Source organism: Pteropus alecto, unplaced genomic scaffold (assembly GCF_000325575.1).
Source record: "Pteropus alecto unplaced genomic scaffold, ASM32557v1 scaffold111, whole genome shotgun sequence".
Lineage (NCBI taxonomy): Eukaryota > Metazoa > Chordata > Mammalia > Chiroptera > Pteropodidae > Pteropus > Pteropus alecto.
Genome location: NW_006431915.1, coordinates 2,861,126 through 2,879,026, shown reverse-complemented (window position 1 = coordinate 2,879,026; position 17,901 = coordinate 2,861,126). Strand labels below are relative to the sequence as shown.

The window sequence follows — 17,901 nt, the reverse complement described above, 5'->3', positions numbered from 1 at the left end:
TTCTAAGAGCTCTTTATATAATCTGAATATTAATCTTTTCCTGTCACTTATTTATAGTGTTCTTTGATAAATAAGGTTTTCTACGTTCTTCAGCCAATTTTGGCATTTTATTTTATACAAGAGTTAAACTGAAATTTAATTTCACAGGAATGATTTCAAGTACATCAAAAAACATAATTAGTATAAATGGTTTCAATTTCATTTCTGGGTATATACCCAATGAAAACAGGATTTCAACAAGATATAAACACTCCCATGTTTACTGTATTATTCACAATAGCCAAGATATGGAAACAACCCAAGTGCCCATCAAAGATGAATGGATTAAAAAAAGATGTACATGTACACAATGGACTATTTGGTCATGAGAAAGGAAGATATCCTCCCATTTCTGACAAGATGGATAGAGCTTGAGAAGATTAAGCTAAATGAGATAGTTCAAAGATAAGTACTGTATGGTATCACTTAAATGTGAAATCTAAAAAAGTTAAAACTTGTAAAAAAAAATAGGAGTAAAATGGTGGTTACTAGGGGACTGGTGGTAAAGGGGGGCTAAGAGTGATGGTGTTTAAGGGCACGAACTTGTAACTAGTAAATAAGCCAGAGAGAGCTAATGCACAGTATAATAAATATAGAAAATACTGTACTATAATTGTCACAAATGTGTTTACAACAATCATATTACAATATGTAAATGTATCAAAACATGCTGTATACTTTAAACTTACACAGTTACACATCAAATTTATTCAATAAAAATGAATTAAAAATACAAAAACTTACAAAAGATGAAAATGAACAAAACTAACATCATTAGATGGAGAAATATACAAAGCAAATGTGAATAAAGAGGAATGAATATTAATATATTCAAATGACTGCTCGTTTACTGTTTCCATCTGTATAATCATGTTTCTGACAGAATCAATTTGTATGCACTACAACTCATAAGATGATGATATCTAAAAGAATGTCACTGTAAGAAGAAAATGGCATATTCATTTCAGTATTTAATCCATACCTGCATAAATTAATTTTTGACCTGCTACAGGAAAGGCATCTTTCCCCTTTTCAGATTCAATCTTCTCTTTCAGTGCTTTCACCTACAGGAAAAATAAAAGATTTTGGAAAGAGTCTAAGTAACAAATGACAATCCAGAATCTGAATGATACAATAAAAATTTTTTATATATATTCATACTTCCAGAAACTTAAAGATCATTCTTTACAATATTATACCAAGACTCTTTATGAACTCGTTATTATTCACAATAGGTATAAACTTTGTTTACCACAGACTTTGTTTGCTACAGACACATAGATTTTTAAAAAACTTTACCAGTTAACTTGATAAATCTATTTGAGGGTTTCAACATCAAAGCATTTTGATTCTCATTATAAAGTTTATGAGCTTATTTCCCACACAGTAAGAAAGTAAAGTTATCTAACCTAAAAGGTCGAAGAAATAAAATGATCTCATCTACAACAATAATAAAAGTTAAATGTGAATGTTAAAAGGAAAATGATTCGCTTTAAAAACGGGTAATGTTTTAAGAGTAAAGACGATGATGACATTGATCTCTTTGGATCTGATGAGGAGTAGGAAAGCAAAGAAGCGAAAAGGTTAAGAAAAATATGCTTGTACAGTATGAGTCAAAGAAAGCCACAATCCTGCATTTGTTGTCAGGTCTTCTATCTAATTACATGTGAAGCCTTGGGATCACGAGACAGATATGGCAAAGTTAGAAGAGTGCATCAGGAGCATTCAAGCAAACGGCTTGATCTGGGCTCTTCTAAACTAGTTCTAGTGGGGTATGGAATTAAAAACCTTCGATACAGAGTGTAGTAGATGATAAAGTTGGAATAGATATGCTGTAGGAGCAGATTACTACTTTTGAAGGCTATGTACAGTCCATGGACATGGCTGCTTTCAATAAGACCTAAAATTCCCCATGGAGCATTGCTTTTAAATAAAAGCTTAAAAGACAAAAAACAAAACGAAAGGAAAAAATCCCACATAATTTCTGAAGATGGGGCCTGGACATCCATAAATAAAAAAAGCTTCACAGCTTCACAGCTTCACAGCTTCAAAGCCTCAAAGTTCAGCCAAAAACTACTTAAATGATCTTGAACAAATAGCTCAGTTTCTCTCAGCATCAGACTCATCTTTAAAGAAGGACTGGAATATAGTAGTAGATGATCTTTATGGTCTCTTCCATTCCTAAAATTGCATGCCAGTACACTCATTATGAAGTATTTAGAAAACGAGTCTAATACATTTCTGAAACTAACTGATCAGAAAGTAAAGTGACATAGGAGCAAAAAAAGGCAAGGAGAATAATGGAACTAGCTTCATTACTTTAAAGGAACAAGAAACAAGGGGGAAAATTCTATTTCCTTCTTTTTCCCAGAATACTTCTGAAAAATGTCTAAGTTGATAGTTCTAAGCTTTAGATGAAAAACTGATAGGAATACAAAGAGAGGGTACAATTAAAAAGTGATAGTGTATTCTTCCAAAACGAAAAAGATAGTAATGTTTATATAGCTTCAGATATATTAAAACACACATTTTTACACAATCCTCAAAACTCTAAGACAAATATCATTCGCTTAATTTTATAGATGAAGAAATAGAAATAAAGAGGTTAAATCTCCTCCCCAAATCACACTGCTATTAAGTAGTAGCTGAAACCTAAAATCAGCTCTTCTGACTTCACACTTTGGATCAGAGTATTTTGCAAACACTATATAAATTGCCCTCGCTACATTTGATCTTCCTAAAATGGGTTAGTAGCATCAATGCTACTCTGATGGTCCCTAGAGTAGAATTCATAAGAATCTCAACTCACTACTTTCTACTGTTCCGAATTTCAAAGGTAAAACACAAGTAACTTTAAAAAATATATATATTTTTTTATTATTTATGTCTATAGCACCTGGTCTTCCTAGGTAGTCTCCCATCCAAGTACTAACCAGGCCCGACCCTGCTTGGCTTCTGAGATCAGACATCAGGCTTGTTCAGGGTGGCATGGCTATAGACCATGGATTGTGGCTCCACCGGGGCGTGAACTCAGGACCTTCTGCGTGTAAAGCAGATACGCTAACTGCTACACCATGGAACCATATCCCTTTTTATTTTGTTATTTTTAATTATTTATTATTATTTATGCCTACAGCACCTGGTCTTCCTAGGTAGTCTCCCATCCAAGTACTAACCAGGCCCGACCCTGCTTGGCTTCTGAGATCAGACATCAGGCTTGTTCAGGGTGGCATGGCTGTAGACCATGGACTGTGGCTCCACTGGGGCGTGAACCCAAGACATTCTGCATGTAAAGCAGACGTGCTAACTGCTACATTATGGAACTACGTCCATAACAACTTTTTAAAAAAGCAATCAGAAAATGTGATCTCAATATCAGTAAGCTCTGGATATAAATTCCATGGTAATATCCAATTCAGTATATTGTTCTAGTAAACGGTAAACTCTATGCTGGTTGTGGTTCAGAATAAAAAGGTACAAGGAGTCTACAACTTCTTTAATAACTCTATATTTGTCTTGCTTTAAATAACATTTATGTTGTTGACAGTTCTGATTTTACCTATATAGTCAGTTAGCACTTTATGATAACAGTGGGAAATAAGAGATGCTATCAAATTTCTGAGATAAAGAAACCTTTAAAGACCATCTAATTAAACCACTATATTGCTAATGGATGCTAAGGCCTAGAGCAGAGATTCTCAGGGTGTGGTCCAGGAAGCCGTGGAAGTTCTTAAGACCCTATCAGGTGGTCTGCCAGGTCAAAAAAAATTATTTCTTTTTTCACTCTCATCTTGTCCTAAGTTGAGTTTTCTAAAGGCTACAAAGCATGTGATGTCATAAAAGACTAAATGCAGAAGCTGATGTGAATCCATCTATCTTCTATTAGGCAAACATTGAATAGACTTGCAGAAAAGGAAAACATCAGTCTTCTGTTTTTCATTGTTTTGGAAAATAGTTTTTCATGCAAAAATATATTAATTATAACATTTAGTGGGTTTATTATTTTTAAATGAACATTTAAAAATTGTTTTAAATTTCTAATACAGTAAATATCAATAAATACAAGCATACTCTCTTCCCGTAAGCAGACTTCTGAAAATAGTTCACTATTTACTTGACCCAGAAAACCGCACAAAATCATGCAAATCAAGAGGTTCGAATCTTTGTGTTCACTTTAAGAACACTCATGAAACTGCCCAGGCCATCAAGGGTATGCATATCTGAAAAGCCACCAAGTATCTGAAGGATGTCACTTTACAAAAGCAATGGGTACCATTCAGTCCTAACAATGATGGAGTTGGTAGGTGTGCCCAGGCCAAACAGTGGGGCTGGACACAGGGTCGGTGCCTCAGAAAGGGTGCTGAATTTTTGCTGCACGTGCTTAAAAATGCAAAGAGTAATGCTGAACTTGAAGGTTTAGATGGAGACTCTCTGGTCATTGAACACATCCAGGTGAACAAAGCTCCTGAGATGCAGCGCAGAACTTACAGGCTCGTGGGCGGATTAACCCCTGCATGAGCTCTCCTTGCCACAGAGAGATGGTCCTTAAAGAGAAAGAGCATACTGTTCCTAAACCGGTAGAGGAGGCTGCGCAAAAGAAAAAAATGTCCCAGAAGAGAAACTGAAGAAACAAAAACTTATGGCCGGGGAGTAAGTTCAGCATCAAATAAATGCTAATAAAAGTAAATAAAAATAAAAATACATACATACAAGCACAGAGAGAAAAGTTGTCTTGGAGCCCTCAGTAATTTTTAAGTATAAAGGGGTACAGAAAACAGAAAGTTTGAGAACTGCTATCTTACATGCTGACTTGCCCAAAGTCAACTGAGTGGTGACAGAGCTTTGTTAGAGCACTCTGGTAAATGATAAATTTCTTTCCATGCTTTTTTATTTGGAGAAGAAAAAGAGATGCAATATTTATAACTATGATCGCTTGTTTGGTGAAAATCACAAATTACATATTAAAATAGAACATGTCACTGTGAGTGAATCTAATTCTCAGAACAGTACATAGTAGTTTAGCACATAGTGCTTGATTGTTGTTTGCTGAATGAGTCAATTAACAGCATAAAAATATGTGAAGAAAAAAGGAAATAAAAAAGAAATATATGAAGCAAAAAGTAAAAGAAATAAGCAAGAATCCCATTCCTTGACAGGTCAGGATGAGTAGGCAATTAAGATTGATGTAACTGATACATACATGTATTTTTTCTATCCAACAGAAAGTATTTTTACTTCTAGCATCAAGAGTATATTTTAAAAGTTTAGGCCACAGGAATATTTCAATATTTTTAAAAGCCTAAATAATGGGTCCACTCTCTAGCTTTGTATGTAAAAAAAAAAAAAGAGGGAATAACAACAACAAAAAACCTTCATAAGTAGGACAAATAATAACAAAACACTTCCGATCATTTACTAGTCACATGTGCTTCAAAGAAACAAAACTATGATTAAAGAATATTAAGAACATAACAATGAGAACCTATAAAGTTTAGCTAAAAAAGTAATCAAACTGACACTTAAAGTGTTAATTATTAAACAAAGAAGGAAAATTAATCAACTAAGCATACAACTTGAACAGAAATAACAAGACAAATACGAAAAGGAAAAATACGAATCAAAGAAATTTAAAAATGGTAGAAAATGGTTCTTGTGACAACAGAAAAATGGACATGTGACAGGCGCAGGCAATTCACGACTACACTATAGGAGAGAAAAGTTCAAAGTTATTAGTAACCAAAAGCACAGATTTTATTGTCAGACATCTTTAGTCCAACAGGCTGTCATACTGGAAAAGACTGTCTTGAACAATTCTTGGTGTTAAGTGTGAAGAGATACATTCTCAGAATGAGTATCAAATGATAAAATATTCTGAGGGCAATATGCCAAAATGCCTAAACTTTTTTGGTCATTGAGTGGGGGGGTGTGGGAAGGACGGGGCATTTGACCCAGCAATACCATTTAGGGTAATGTATCTAAGAAAATATAGACTTTGGAACAATGTCAAAATTTTGGCATTGTTCCTTAACTTGAACAAAATGATCTTTACTTCCAATCCACTTAAGTCATCTAGTAGTCACAGGACATAGGTTGAATCCTATTATCCCCAAACTGTTCTCTTTTAATATGTAATCAACCTCCCATTCCTACCAGCTCTCCCAATTCACTACACCTGGCCTTGCATCTCATTAATAAGACTTTGGTCCCTAGAGCCTCTACTTTCATTTTGACCTTTACTGCCAGCTCTATATAGCACAGACAATAATGCCACTGCTTCTATCACTTTCTTCCTAATATCACAGACTTGTCTTTCTGCTGCTCCTGCCAGGCAAAATTTCATATTTGGATCAACACAATTAAATTATCGGTAGTCATCACATTTAAACCACTCTGTGGAGTCACACTCTCCTATCTCACTTCGCTAACAAATCTCACCATTAAATCTCACATATCTGACTCCCCATCCACATTTATATAGTCTTCTAAGTGCGATTAGAGGAACGATACCTTCAATCCTGTTATTCTGGTTAGCTTGTTCCTCTATTTTCCAAGAAGGTATTTCAAACCTGCACTCACTCTCTAAATCTGTTCCCAACACTATCTCTCACCCCCAGCAACAGATGACCATTTCCTACTTCATTTAAAACATGGAAGACATCAGAAATCTCATTCTCAACTTTCTACTACTACACTGGCACTTTTTTTTTTTTAATTTTTGCATTCAGATCCACCTAATCTCCTTCCTAAAGAAAACAAGTATCCCTCTCTTTCAAACTTAATTCTTCTCTGTCCCCTGGTTCTCCCTCCAGTGTTCTTCAGCATCTAGCTAGATTCATTTTTTTCCTACCCTCCCCCCGCTTTATTTCCAACTTCTTCCTCAAAGCCAGTTCATTTTCTATTCACAAACAGACCCAATTCTCCATCATCTTAAAAACAAAAAACCTCATAACCCCTTGTCTCCTGCCAGCTACTCTCCTTCCCTTAGTCTCAAGCATTTTTTACTTTAACTACACACCACATTACTTACTGGTTACCCTACACCTATTACTCAAGTGTGCAAAACAGTGCTGATAAACAGATGCATGGACTTCGTTCTCATTTTTGCTTATTTTCTCCAGTAGTGCCTACTCCCACAATTCCATTTAGATTGCATTTACCAGTATCACTGATTTCAGCAACATCATAATCAGACACTTCTTAGTCCTTCCCTACCTTACCTGACCTATCTCTCCTTTTCATACTGTCTTTCTCTGGCTTCTACAACACTATTCTTTTCTGGTTCTCCTCCTACGTCTCTGTTTACTCCTTTGTGAAATCCTCTTCCTTGGTCGCCCTTTTAGTGTTGTTACTCAGGGTCTTGCCTAAAGCTAACTTCTCCTCTACATAAACTTCCAAGATAATCCATCTCATCTACTCACAGTTTTAATAACCATCCAGATGTCATCTGTATCTCTAGCCCAGTTATATCCTTTCAGTTATGCATACCCAAACTCTCCTAGACACCTTTACTAGATATCCCACAGGCATTTTAACTCTTTTTGTTGAAGGATGATTTCTAGACTACTTTGTCTAAATCTTCCCTGACCCAATTAAATTGAGCACACTTTAAAATGGTTTATAAAGAAAGATCTCTCTGGATGTTGCAAAGAAGGAATAGGTCCCAACTCTGTACATGGTTTCTCCTGGGAAAGTTATGACCAGCAACAGATGCAGTTATGACTCCTATAACTGTGATAAGCTCCGTGTCAATGCTCTCATTCCAATAAATCATCTCAACAGGATGGATCTAAAACTGAGCAATACAGTCCCAGTAAATAATCAAGGCTAATGAACAAGAAGCAGAGACAAAACTTTCATTTGTTATTACTTCCTAGATAATGAATGGGAATTCATCACTGACAACTAGAAACAAAGCATGGTTAACATTCAAATCTTTTTTCTAGCCAAACTTCCCTTACGAAATTGTGCACTTTAAAAGAAAAACATACTCAATACCCAAAATGAAACATAGCTGACATGGCTTTTTTCCCCCCAAAAGGGAGACAATCACAATAATACAGTTTTAATGCACTTTATGGATGTTGCATTTTTATGAATTAAAGGCAAGACCTTCCATCAGCAGAAAGATTACGACACACTTTACTGCGAAACTCGCTTTACTGCAATAGTTTGGAACCAAACCTACAGTATCTTCAAGGTATGCCTACAGTCTATTAAAAAGTGCCAACATAAAAGCTGATCGGTTATCCTTTTTCATCCTATTCCCTTGTAAGGTGCTTGTCTCTTTTTTCCATATTCCTCATATCAAATCACTTATCCAGTTCCGACTCATCATCTATTTCCCAATGTGAACACTACATTGTATCCCATGGCACTACCCTAATTCAGGCCAACAACCATTAAAAGTAGTCATTTTCATTCAACAAATTTAAGTTGTATGTTTCAGATATCAAAATATCTTATATCTCCGAGAACAGTATGATGTTTTGCATGTCAGTCTTCTTACACAGCACTTTCGCATAAGATTTCTAGAACTACTGCTTGATTAGATCAGCAATTGAATATTTATAATAACCCAGCTTCTTCAATGTTACAATATGCTTTCCTCATTACTGTTGTGACTGCGTTGTCCCTTATTACTATACATAGAAAAAAGAATTATGCAAGCTTTAATACCCCTGAAACATAGCAGCTAAATGAATAATAACAGCTCATAGGTGTCATGTACTTACCATGTGCCTGGCAGTATACAAAGAGCTTCACAATATTTAACTCATTTAATCTGTGCTAATCTCTATTTGAATCCTGGCTAGTTACTCATATGCAAGTTGGTATTTGTGAACAAATACCATTGATATTTGTGAGCTCTGATGTAGACATTTTTTGAGGCAACTGCCAGCTTTTGATTCGATAATTCTGTATCTAGAAATCAGTGCTAAAAAGATGCTCAAACACTTCAAAGACATATGAATAAAATATGTGCACCACTACATTATTTGTGATACTGAAAATCCTACGTTCATCAATGGTGAAATAGTAAAATACGTTATTGCACATGCATTCATTCATTTGAATACTATGCAATACAAGAATGACGTCTACATATGCAAGGCATTCACTGAATGCATGTGCATATGAATGAATGAAATATTTACAATTATTTTTATGGAACAAAAGCGAATTGCTAAGCAATGGGTTTTTTAAAAACAAACAGTGTAGTTGTGTTTATGGATTAAATGTAGGTATAAACAAAAAAGACTAGAAGTATATACAGAGTCCACAGTGGTTACTTAAAGCAGAGGGGCCCAAAGCCTTTCATTTTTTATTTTATTTACTTCATTATTTTAGTAATTTAAGAGAAAATTTAGAGTTTAAAAGAAAAAAATCTCATTGCACTCCCCCAACCACTGCTTACTAGTATTACCCAAGAATATACTGCAATTTGGGAAGATTTCATTAAAAAAGAAAAGTCTGAGGCAGTAGTTCTAATACTACATAGACTAGCAAATTTAAAAAAAAAAAAAAAAAAAAGAGCAACTAAATTTTGGTAATTAACCATTAACAAAAGGAAAGAGAGTCCCAAAGCCAAATATGTTTACAAAGGGATTTCACAGATTTACACTATGGATAAAGCTCTTCCTTTCCTTTTTAGTTCACTGGGAAGTATCCCTCCATTTGAGAAACTGGCACAGGCACCAAGGAGTATTTCCTGAATTTCTCCCCAAAGTAGGTTCCTGCTAATTCTAAAAATGGAATCAACTATAAAGCTATCAGTTGAGTTCAGTATAATAGGTAAAATCTCCCCACTGGACACAGGGAATGAAAGAACGTAGTATAAGAAAAGTGATTTTTTTTTTTTTTATTGAATAACTTATGTACATATTAATAACACATGGACAGGCAATTCATTCTTAAATTAGGGTTATGATCCCAAAATCTACTATTGAAAATATCCATTTTTCCCCACAGAAACTATTTAGGCTGCTAAGCCAATTCATGCTAATTTAATCTATTCTATTCTAAAATATATTTCTAAAAGTATGATTTCAACAAGACCAAAACAGGCAGAGCTTGAAGACGAAGTAGAAAAGTAGAAATTCCCAAGATACCTGTAACTTTTAAAGTTTTAAATAGGCAGAGAATGGATCTAACGTACAACCAAAAAGCCACCTACCTAATTCAACCGGAAGTGTGTGGGGAAGGGAGAGTGAGTGACAAATAGTTTTTATTTACCTGTTGAAGCATCTAGGACCTGTTCATATGTATTAGTTATTTGTAGCCAGTGTACCTCCTCTGCTGGAAAAAGTTTATGTAATATTTTAAAGCAGGGGTCCCTGGGCCATGGACCAGTACTGGTACCAGTCCATGGCCTGTCAGGAACTGGGCCACAGAGCAGGAGATGAGCAGTGAGCAAGCAGGAGATGAGCAGTGAGCAAGCAGGAGATGAGCAGTGAGCAAGCAGGAGATGAGCAGTGAGCAAGCAAGCATCTGTACTTGCAGCCGCTCCCCAGCACTAGCATCACCACCTCAGCTCTACCTCAGATCATCAGGCAGTAGATTCTTATAGGAGCACCAGTCCCTGGTGCCAAAAAGGTTGGGGAACCACTGTTTTAAAGTTAAAGTGTTTACAAAGCTCATTCAGCTATAAAATTAGCTCTTTGAGACACTACAGAAAAAATTTATTTACCTAAACTTAGAGGGAACAGATGGTGTGGTGTCCTTCGGCAGGATTCACTGTGCTACGGCAGGCTTAAATTTGGCAATTCTTTCCAAAAGTGACAAATTTTATATATTACCCAGCAAATAACTGCACAATTTCCAAGCTAAAAAAGGCAGAACACTGCTTTTAAAAACTGTTTGAAATTGCTGATTACGTCAAGTTGAGAGAATGAGAATACCTCATTCACACATTTTTAGAAAGGGTAGTAAAAAGATTGATCAATAAGAAACTGATAAAAGCAGAATTTGTTTTAAAAAACTGCATAAATTTCTAATTTCACAATTCACTAAAAATTTTCAAATCCATGATTTTACCTGATTTTCACATCAACTATACTCCTTTTTACTCATGAGAAAAGAGATGTAAGTACTGTGCTCAAGGACACAGGACAACTACAAAGTGGGAGAAAACTCTCTAGTTTAGAAACGATACGATGTATTTGAAAGAGAGCAAGACGCAGAAAAAGTAAACACTCAGAGCTGCTCTTAAGTTTTGCTGTAAGGAAGAACAGAGAAATGAGGCAGTAGCTAAAGAGATATGAGGTATCAAGGGAGGATTTTATTAAGATCAGAGAAATGTTTGTATACTCTAGAAATGGAAAAATCGATGCAGAAGAGGAAAAAAAGAATTGATGGAGTGATGTCCTTCATAGATGACAAAGTAGCAAAGACACAGCAGCAAAGTGGAGAAATGGCCTTGGCACCATCCACAACAGACAGCTACCTACAATAAAAGGAGACTAGCAGGTAGCTCTGGTGGGCCCGTGTAAAAATTCTGTCCCAATTGTTTCTATATTCCCAATAAAACCTAAAATTTCGATAAAATATGAAATGCAGGGTCATCAGCTAAAAATAAAGAGATAGTATGAAAAATAAGGAGGATAATCTGCCTACGGAGCAGTGAAAGAGTGAATGGGCCAGTGAAATAAATGTATGTCTATCAGGCAGAAGTAAGGGCCTAGTTAAGGTTAATGTTCATAAATTTAAGTGAGACAAGTCAGTGTTCATCTTCTAGCTGCATAGGTACAAGCACAAACATACAGTTGAATTTAATCACATTTGGGGTTTTCGAAGCAAGAACAATGTGCGAGTGGACCATGTTGCCAAACACTGTCATGGTTCTAAGCATTCTATGTATATTATCTCAAACTCACGTAATCTTCAAAACAACCCTATGAGGTTAGTACTTTCAGTGGCCGTATTCTCATTTTACAGATGAGGAAACAAGCACATAATTAGGTAACTTGCACAAGGTCATGTAGCAAATGCTATAGCCAGGATCAAAACTCCTGGCTAAAGAGACATGCTATGCTGACCCTTGCAAGAGGGTGATTATAATCATTGGCCTTACTTGTAGCTGGGCAAGAGTGAAAGTGATAACATGTAGGGAAGAGCAGTGAAAAGAAGTATGAATAAAATGGATTATAGGTCTCATTAGAACTGGAATCAGAGGGAAAGTAATGCAGGATATCAAAAAGAGATAATTTTAGTTACAGCTAATGGTAGCGATATGCACTAGTTAATACTCATGGGACTGAACAACTGAGGAAGAGTAGAAGGAAAGATCACTAGATGAGAAATTAAAGAATAAAAAGCCAGGGTATGGGCAAGACCATCTTTCAGAGCTATTGAAACTATCAAGGTCATTGACTATGTGACCCCAGGCCAAGTGACTAATCACTGTGGTCTTCCTTTCTTCTTTTTAAAACATACACTATTATATACTTTTTACAATTCTAGTGTGGGTTTCTTTTTTAAATAACGTCTACCACATGCTATAAGCTCTGAATTATTGTGATCATTTTCACGTTTTTAGCCTACAGGGAAAAGCAGCTCCACTAAGAAAAAGAACAATGTTGAGGATAATTAACAATATATGTCTTTAGGTACTATTTCCACTACATCTCCCATTCATTCTTCAATCCACTCAAATCTAATTTCTGATCCCATCACCTCAGAGACTACTCATCAGAGATGCTAATAACCTCCAAGTTGCCAAAACCAAAGGTCAGGTCTTTTGTTTTTATCTTACTTTTGATTTCTCAATCATTAGACACATTTGACCCTTTCCTCCTAACTTGAAACATTTTTTTTTCTTGGATTCTTCCTACCTCAAAAGTTACTCCTTCACTGACCTCTTCACTATTCAATCTTCACAAGTTAGAGCAACCCAGGATTCAGACCTAGGCCTCATCCTATTACCCAGCAGCAACATTTTCAGCAAGGTTCCTCAACTCTAAAAGCACAGATGTTAATTACATACAGTGAATATTTCAGGCATTAGAGCTTAATTTTCTCAAGGAATGAACATTAAAAGACTATTGGATGATCTCATCTGGTCCCATAGACTGAAGTTAACCATATATCCTGCCTATTGTCATGTCTCTATCTCCAGCCTAAACTTCTCTCTGTAATCAAGATCCATAACAAATCTCCTTGTGATCTCCACTTGGATGTTTAATAGGTATCTTACACTTAAGTCTTGAGTTCCCATCCCAAACCTGCTCCTCTCCCAGCCCTCCACATCTCAGAAAAAGAACACAAGTATTTACATAATTTATACAACCAAAATCTAAATTTTATCTTTGATTTCCTAATTTTCCCACTCCAACCCATCAAAAAATTCTCTCAACTCTACACTCCCAAACATACCTCAGATCCATCCACTTCTCTTCATATAACTCCACTTCTACTTCCTTGGTCAAAGCCTCAACTGCTTAAGGCTACTGCTTTCACTCTTGCTCATCCTACCTACCATTCTCCATGCAGCTTAAAATCCCCCAAAGGCTATTTTACCTTGAAAACCCGCAGTTGATTACAAAACCCAACAGGCTCTGGCCCTTTACCTAACCCTCCAATCTCTAATCTCTTCCCCTTCCCTGACCTCACCTACTAGATCAGCAGCACAGGCCTTTTTTGATTCCCAAAACACACTCTCTTAAAGGTCTTTACCTATGGAAAATCCTCTCTTCATCTCTGAGTGCTTAGTATTATTCAGAGCTCAGTTTAAATGTCACTTTATTCAGAAAGGTCTTCTGCAACCAGTCAATTTAAAAGTAGCCACTCAGTCATACACGATCACATTACCTCACCCTATTCCAATTCTCTACATATCTCTTACCATTATCTGGTTTTTAAAATTTGTTTTTTAAATGATTTATTTGGCTAAAATATGTGCACCATGACAGCAGGACCTGACATTTTGTTAAGTACTCACAAATATAAATAAATCAGCATACAAACAAAAGGGATTACTGACTTGACAGTTCACCATAAGAATGCATTCAATTCATTCAAAAATCTTTATTAAATGCCTTGTATGCCAGGTATAGAAAGAACAAAAGTCTGGTGGAAACCCTATGAGATTTCCCAGGTACTTCACATATTTTGTTATACCAATATGCCAAGAAACCTTAGTTTCACCTCTGCAGTATGGTATTTTAATACATTTACTACTCCATGTTTTAATAATCTAGGAAACTTCTATAATAAGGCACTATCTCGAGCACAACTATATTAAAATGCAATAAACCAAAATAGAAACAATTCAATAATAAATAATGGCTAGCAAATTCCATATGCAGAACAAGTATCAAAGCAATATTTTATAACATAATCTCTAGCATTATACAGGTGAACTGCACAGGGAGGTAATTCTTTGCAGATTACTGTACAGCACCCTAAACATGCTGTCTACAGTAATTAAAACTACTGTATCTTTACAATTCTCTTCAAAAACTTCCAGTATATATAAGCGGCTTTAGTGTCACTTATATAGTAATATAATCACATTTTAGCTTGTGCATTTAAAGTTTCATTTCAAGCTTATTGCTGTTTTTTTTTTTTTCTTCCCAGTTACTGAAAGCACATAGTGGCAGGGGTTAGCAGATGATTAAAGGATTATATCTGTATACCACATACTCTTTTTCTTGTCATCATTTTCAGTGATACAATAAAATCTGTACTGTATTACAATAATCTCAATTTTTCTTCTCTAATCCATCACCAGTAGTTAGATTTATACTTTACACCATAGTCTAAAACATATTCCAAATGGATGAATGGGTTTAATGGCAATACGAAAAACTAAGAGACTTTGGATCTGAGCTTAAAAACGATGTGTACTCCACTTAGATGTTCACCACACCACCAACCTTTAGAATTTTTAAGAATTGTGTATGAGTATCAGTCTATTAGATATCTTAAAATGCTTTAATTACATAGGTTATTTAAATTTCTCCTAATTTTTTTACAGTAATTCATCTATTTAAAATAGAACGTCACAGAGTGAAGAATATTCTTTTAGCAATGGTCTCCCCATCCCACCTTCTCATTTTGTTTCTACATTATCTGAATATTTTGAGGAGATGCACTACAATTTTATAATAAAGACTGTTTTGCAATGGTTAACACTAAAGGTGGTGCATGGTAATTAATGGTACAAAATGGCTGTTAAAGTTTTGTTAGTTTAAAAAAAAAAAAGGGAGGACTTTCAACATTCAAAAACTAAAGCAAATACAAACACCTTAAAAACAAATCCCCTTGCTTCTTTCACCATGTACATCCCCAACTGTACAGCTCTAAGATACAACTAGGTCAATCAGGTTTCCGGAAGATCCAGACAATTCCCACAAGTCCCTATACTCCCCAGTCCTGCCAATCAAAGCTCACTAAACATTAATATTTGTTCAATAGATGAATCACTCCATCATTCCCTTATCTCTCAGTCCTTTCACTCGTTTTTTTGCTGCTGCTCATCTCAAGCTCTCATGAGTTTCTATACTGGTCATTTCAAGTTAATTTCCTCAGTTCATTCTAACCAAAAATCAAACAAGGACAAACCTTTGAACAGGCAAAATGGAGATCTCAGAGACCAAAATTTGTTCTCATTTTATGTGGATTACCCTACAGATCTCACTAAATTCCATTTTTTTCCTATTTTTAGACCTATTTCTAATATCTTTGGTTTTTAGTCTCATATTCTGTACCTCCAAAAAAATTAATTGAAAAAAACTGCTACAAAGATAGAATTAAAATACTTCTATCTTGAAAAATATTTCTGAAATTTAAGTCCATTATAATGAAAACCTACAAGTCATTTTAATGTAAATGTTCCATATACGACTGATTAAATGTTTTCATTTCTTGCCCAGACTGTTAGTTTTTATATTTATGTAAATAGCAACAAAATTATATTTAGACAAATAGCAACAAAAAAGGTAAAGAAGCCACTATAACAATGAGCTTTCTGAAAATATACTTCTAAAAGTATATTTATAATTCATACAACTAATACAGTGCCTTGGAAATAAACTGGAAAATAGCAAATATAGTTAAGAATCTATACAAATACAATATTAGCTCTTAAGATAATGTATGTAAAGTGTCGAAGGAGCTATACAAATCTTATAGAACAAATATTTCAGTGGAGCTGTATGCAGAAAGTAACTAAATAACTTCACCAAACCCAGATATTTAAAAAAAAAAAAATCCTTTGTTGCAATAATTCTGGAATTAATTCTGAATATTATTAGCTGGTAAAGTTCCTGCAGCACCAACATTTAAATACTACAAAAAACCAAAAATCAAATAGATATTTTATTACAAGTTTTACCTGAAAACATTAGACAGCTGCATTTTAACTTTCATCCTCTAACTTATTTTAATACACGCTAAGCAGTAAATATTTAAGAATTTGATTTCTGTTAGTAATACCAATCCACAGGGTGTTGTTAATTACTTCTGAAGACACTGAGGTTTCTGATCTATAATTGATATCCCCTGCACCTATAACATTTTATCGCACAGCATACTTCCAAACATAATTAAATATCTTGAAATAAAATAATTTTGTGCCACACTTCCAAAAAGATTGGAAACTGTTTCTTAAATAATTAAAAGTATAGAAAACTTCACGTTAAATGAGGTAAACATATGTCTTCACTCAAAGGTATCCACTGATGAATAATCAATTCTATTTACTGACCACCAATTAAATACCATTTAATCGTCACATCTCTGCAAGGTAGGTACACAGCAAATAAGTTACAAAGCCACAAATGAAACTCAGGTCTATTTAACACCAAGCACCTCAATCCCCACCAAAAATAGTTAACTATTTTTTTTTAAATATACGTGAGCAGAAAGTTGTTCGTTTAAATTTAGTATTATGACAATTTTAACGGTGTAGAGAATGACAAGTCCCTAACATAAGCAGTAAATTTATACTTATGGCATTTTCAGATTCTTGGCATAAAGTTGTACTGATTTCAACATAGTGGCTCTTTTTGCAGTCACAGAGAAGATGGCCTGAGAACTCACCACGTGGACTTCTGAAGTGTTCAAGGGTTTAACTGCAGAAGAGATTCAAAGCTTTTATTTTCTTGTTTTCTCTCTTGAAATGCTATCATTTGGGGAGTGAGAGGAGGATGTAGGATTCCAACTCCTACAATTCTAAGACTTCTAAAGGGCCCGTTAATCAGGAGTTGAGTCTAAGCCTGGATTTGAAGAGCACTGAAGAAAAAATCTTCATCACCAAACAGGCCTAAAAGTGCAATCTATGTATGCGTCGGTTCCTTGGCGGGAGAACTGCAGCCAAACGATTTTCTCTGTCTCTCTGTACATATATAATGTAAATAAAAGGGTTGCCTATTCTGGGGGGAAGAGGGCAAAGAATTCACCTTACCCACCACTCACTCTGCTGCTGACGGAACCTGTTATCTTTTTAAAAACAGTTATCTCCTTTACCACCGAAAGCTTAGCGCCTAAACCCGGCCACGCAGGGACAGTGGCGACGCCTACATCTCCCTCCCCCGACTATGCACCCATCGGAGTGCCCCGTTCCACCGCCAAGGAAACTCTGACCGCCCCCCGCCTGGACCCACTAACGAGAGCTCCTAGGCCGGGGCCTCCTGTACCCCGCGTGCGTCTGCTCCACGCTATCTGCCATTAGGGTTTGGGGTTCGGCCACTGCTTCCCCTTACTCCTGCCACAAAGCTCGTGGCTGACGGCCGCACTCTACGGAGGCCGGCATCCCGGGCCCTGCCCGCGCCCGCAGCCCACAGGCCTCATCCAACGCCTGGGGCCCGAGCCCCAAGCTCGCTGCGCTCTCCCGGGTGAGCCTTGGGCTCTTTCCACCAGCGC

At 35.8% G+C, this 17,901-nt stretch overlaps 1 protein-coding gene and 3 pseudogenes across 3 annotated transcripts in view; 1 reads left to right on the top strand and 3 right to left on the bottom strand.

The window, feature by feature from the left end:
* Window positions 1–17,901, bottom strand: part of RAD23B (RAD23 homolog B, nucleotide excision repair protein) — a 44,555-nt gene that overhangs the window by 25,924 nt on the left and 730 nt on the right. For 2 of the 3 annotated variants that reach the window (XM_006906079.3, XM_025041455.1), the window contains exon 2: window positions 1,022–1,103. In XM_006906079.3, the coding sequence (XP_006906141.1) occupies window positions 1,022–1,103 (82 nt within the window). Of the gene's footprint in view, window positions 1–1,021; window positions 1,104–17,079; window positions 17,112–17,901 lie in introns of those variants that run through there. The other variant, XM_025041459.1, reaches the window with a different exon arrangement.
* Window positions 2,924–3,039, bottom strand: LOC112473165 (annotated as a pseudogene).
* On the top strand, window positions 3,028–5,338 carry LOC107196668 (annotated as a pseudogene).
* LOC112473158 lies at window positions 3,167–3,282 on the bottom strand (annotated as a pseudogene).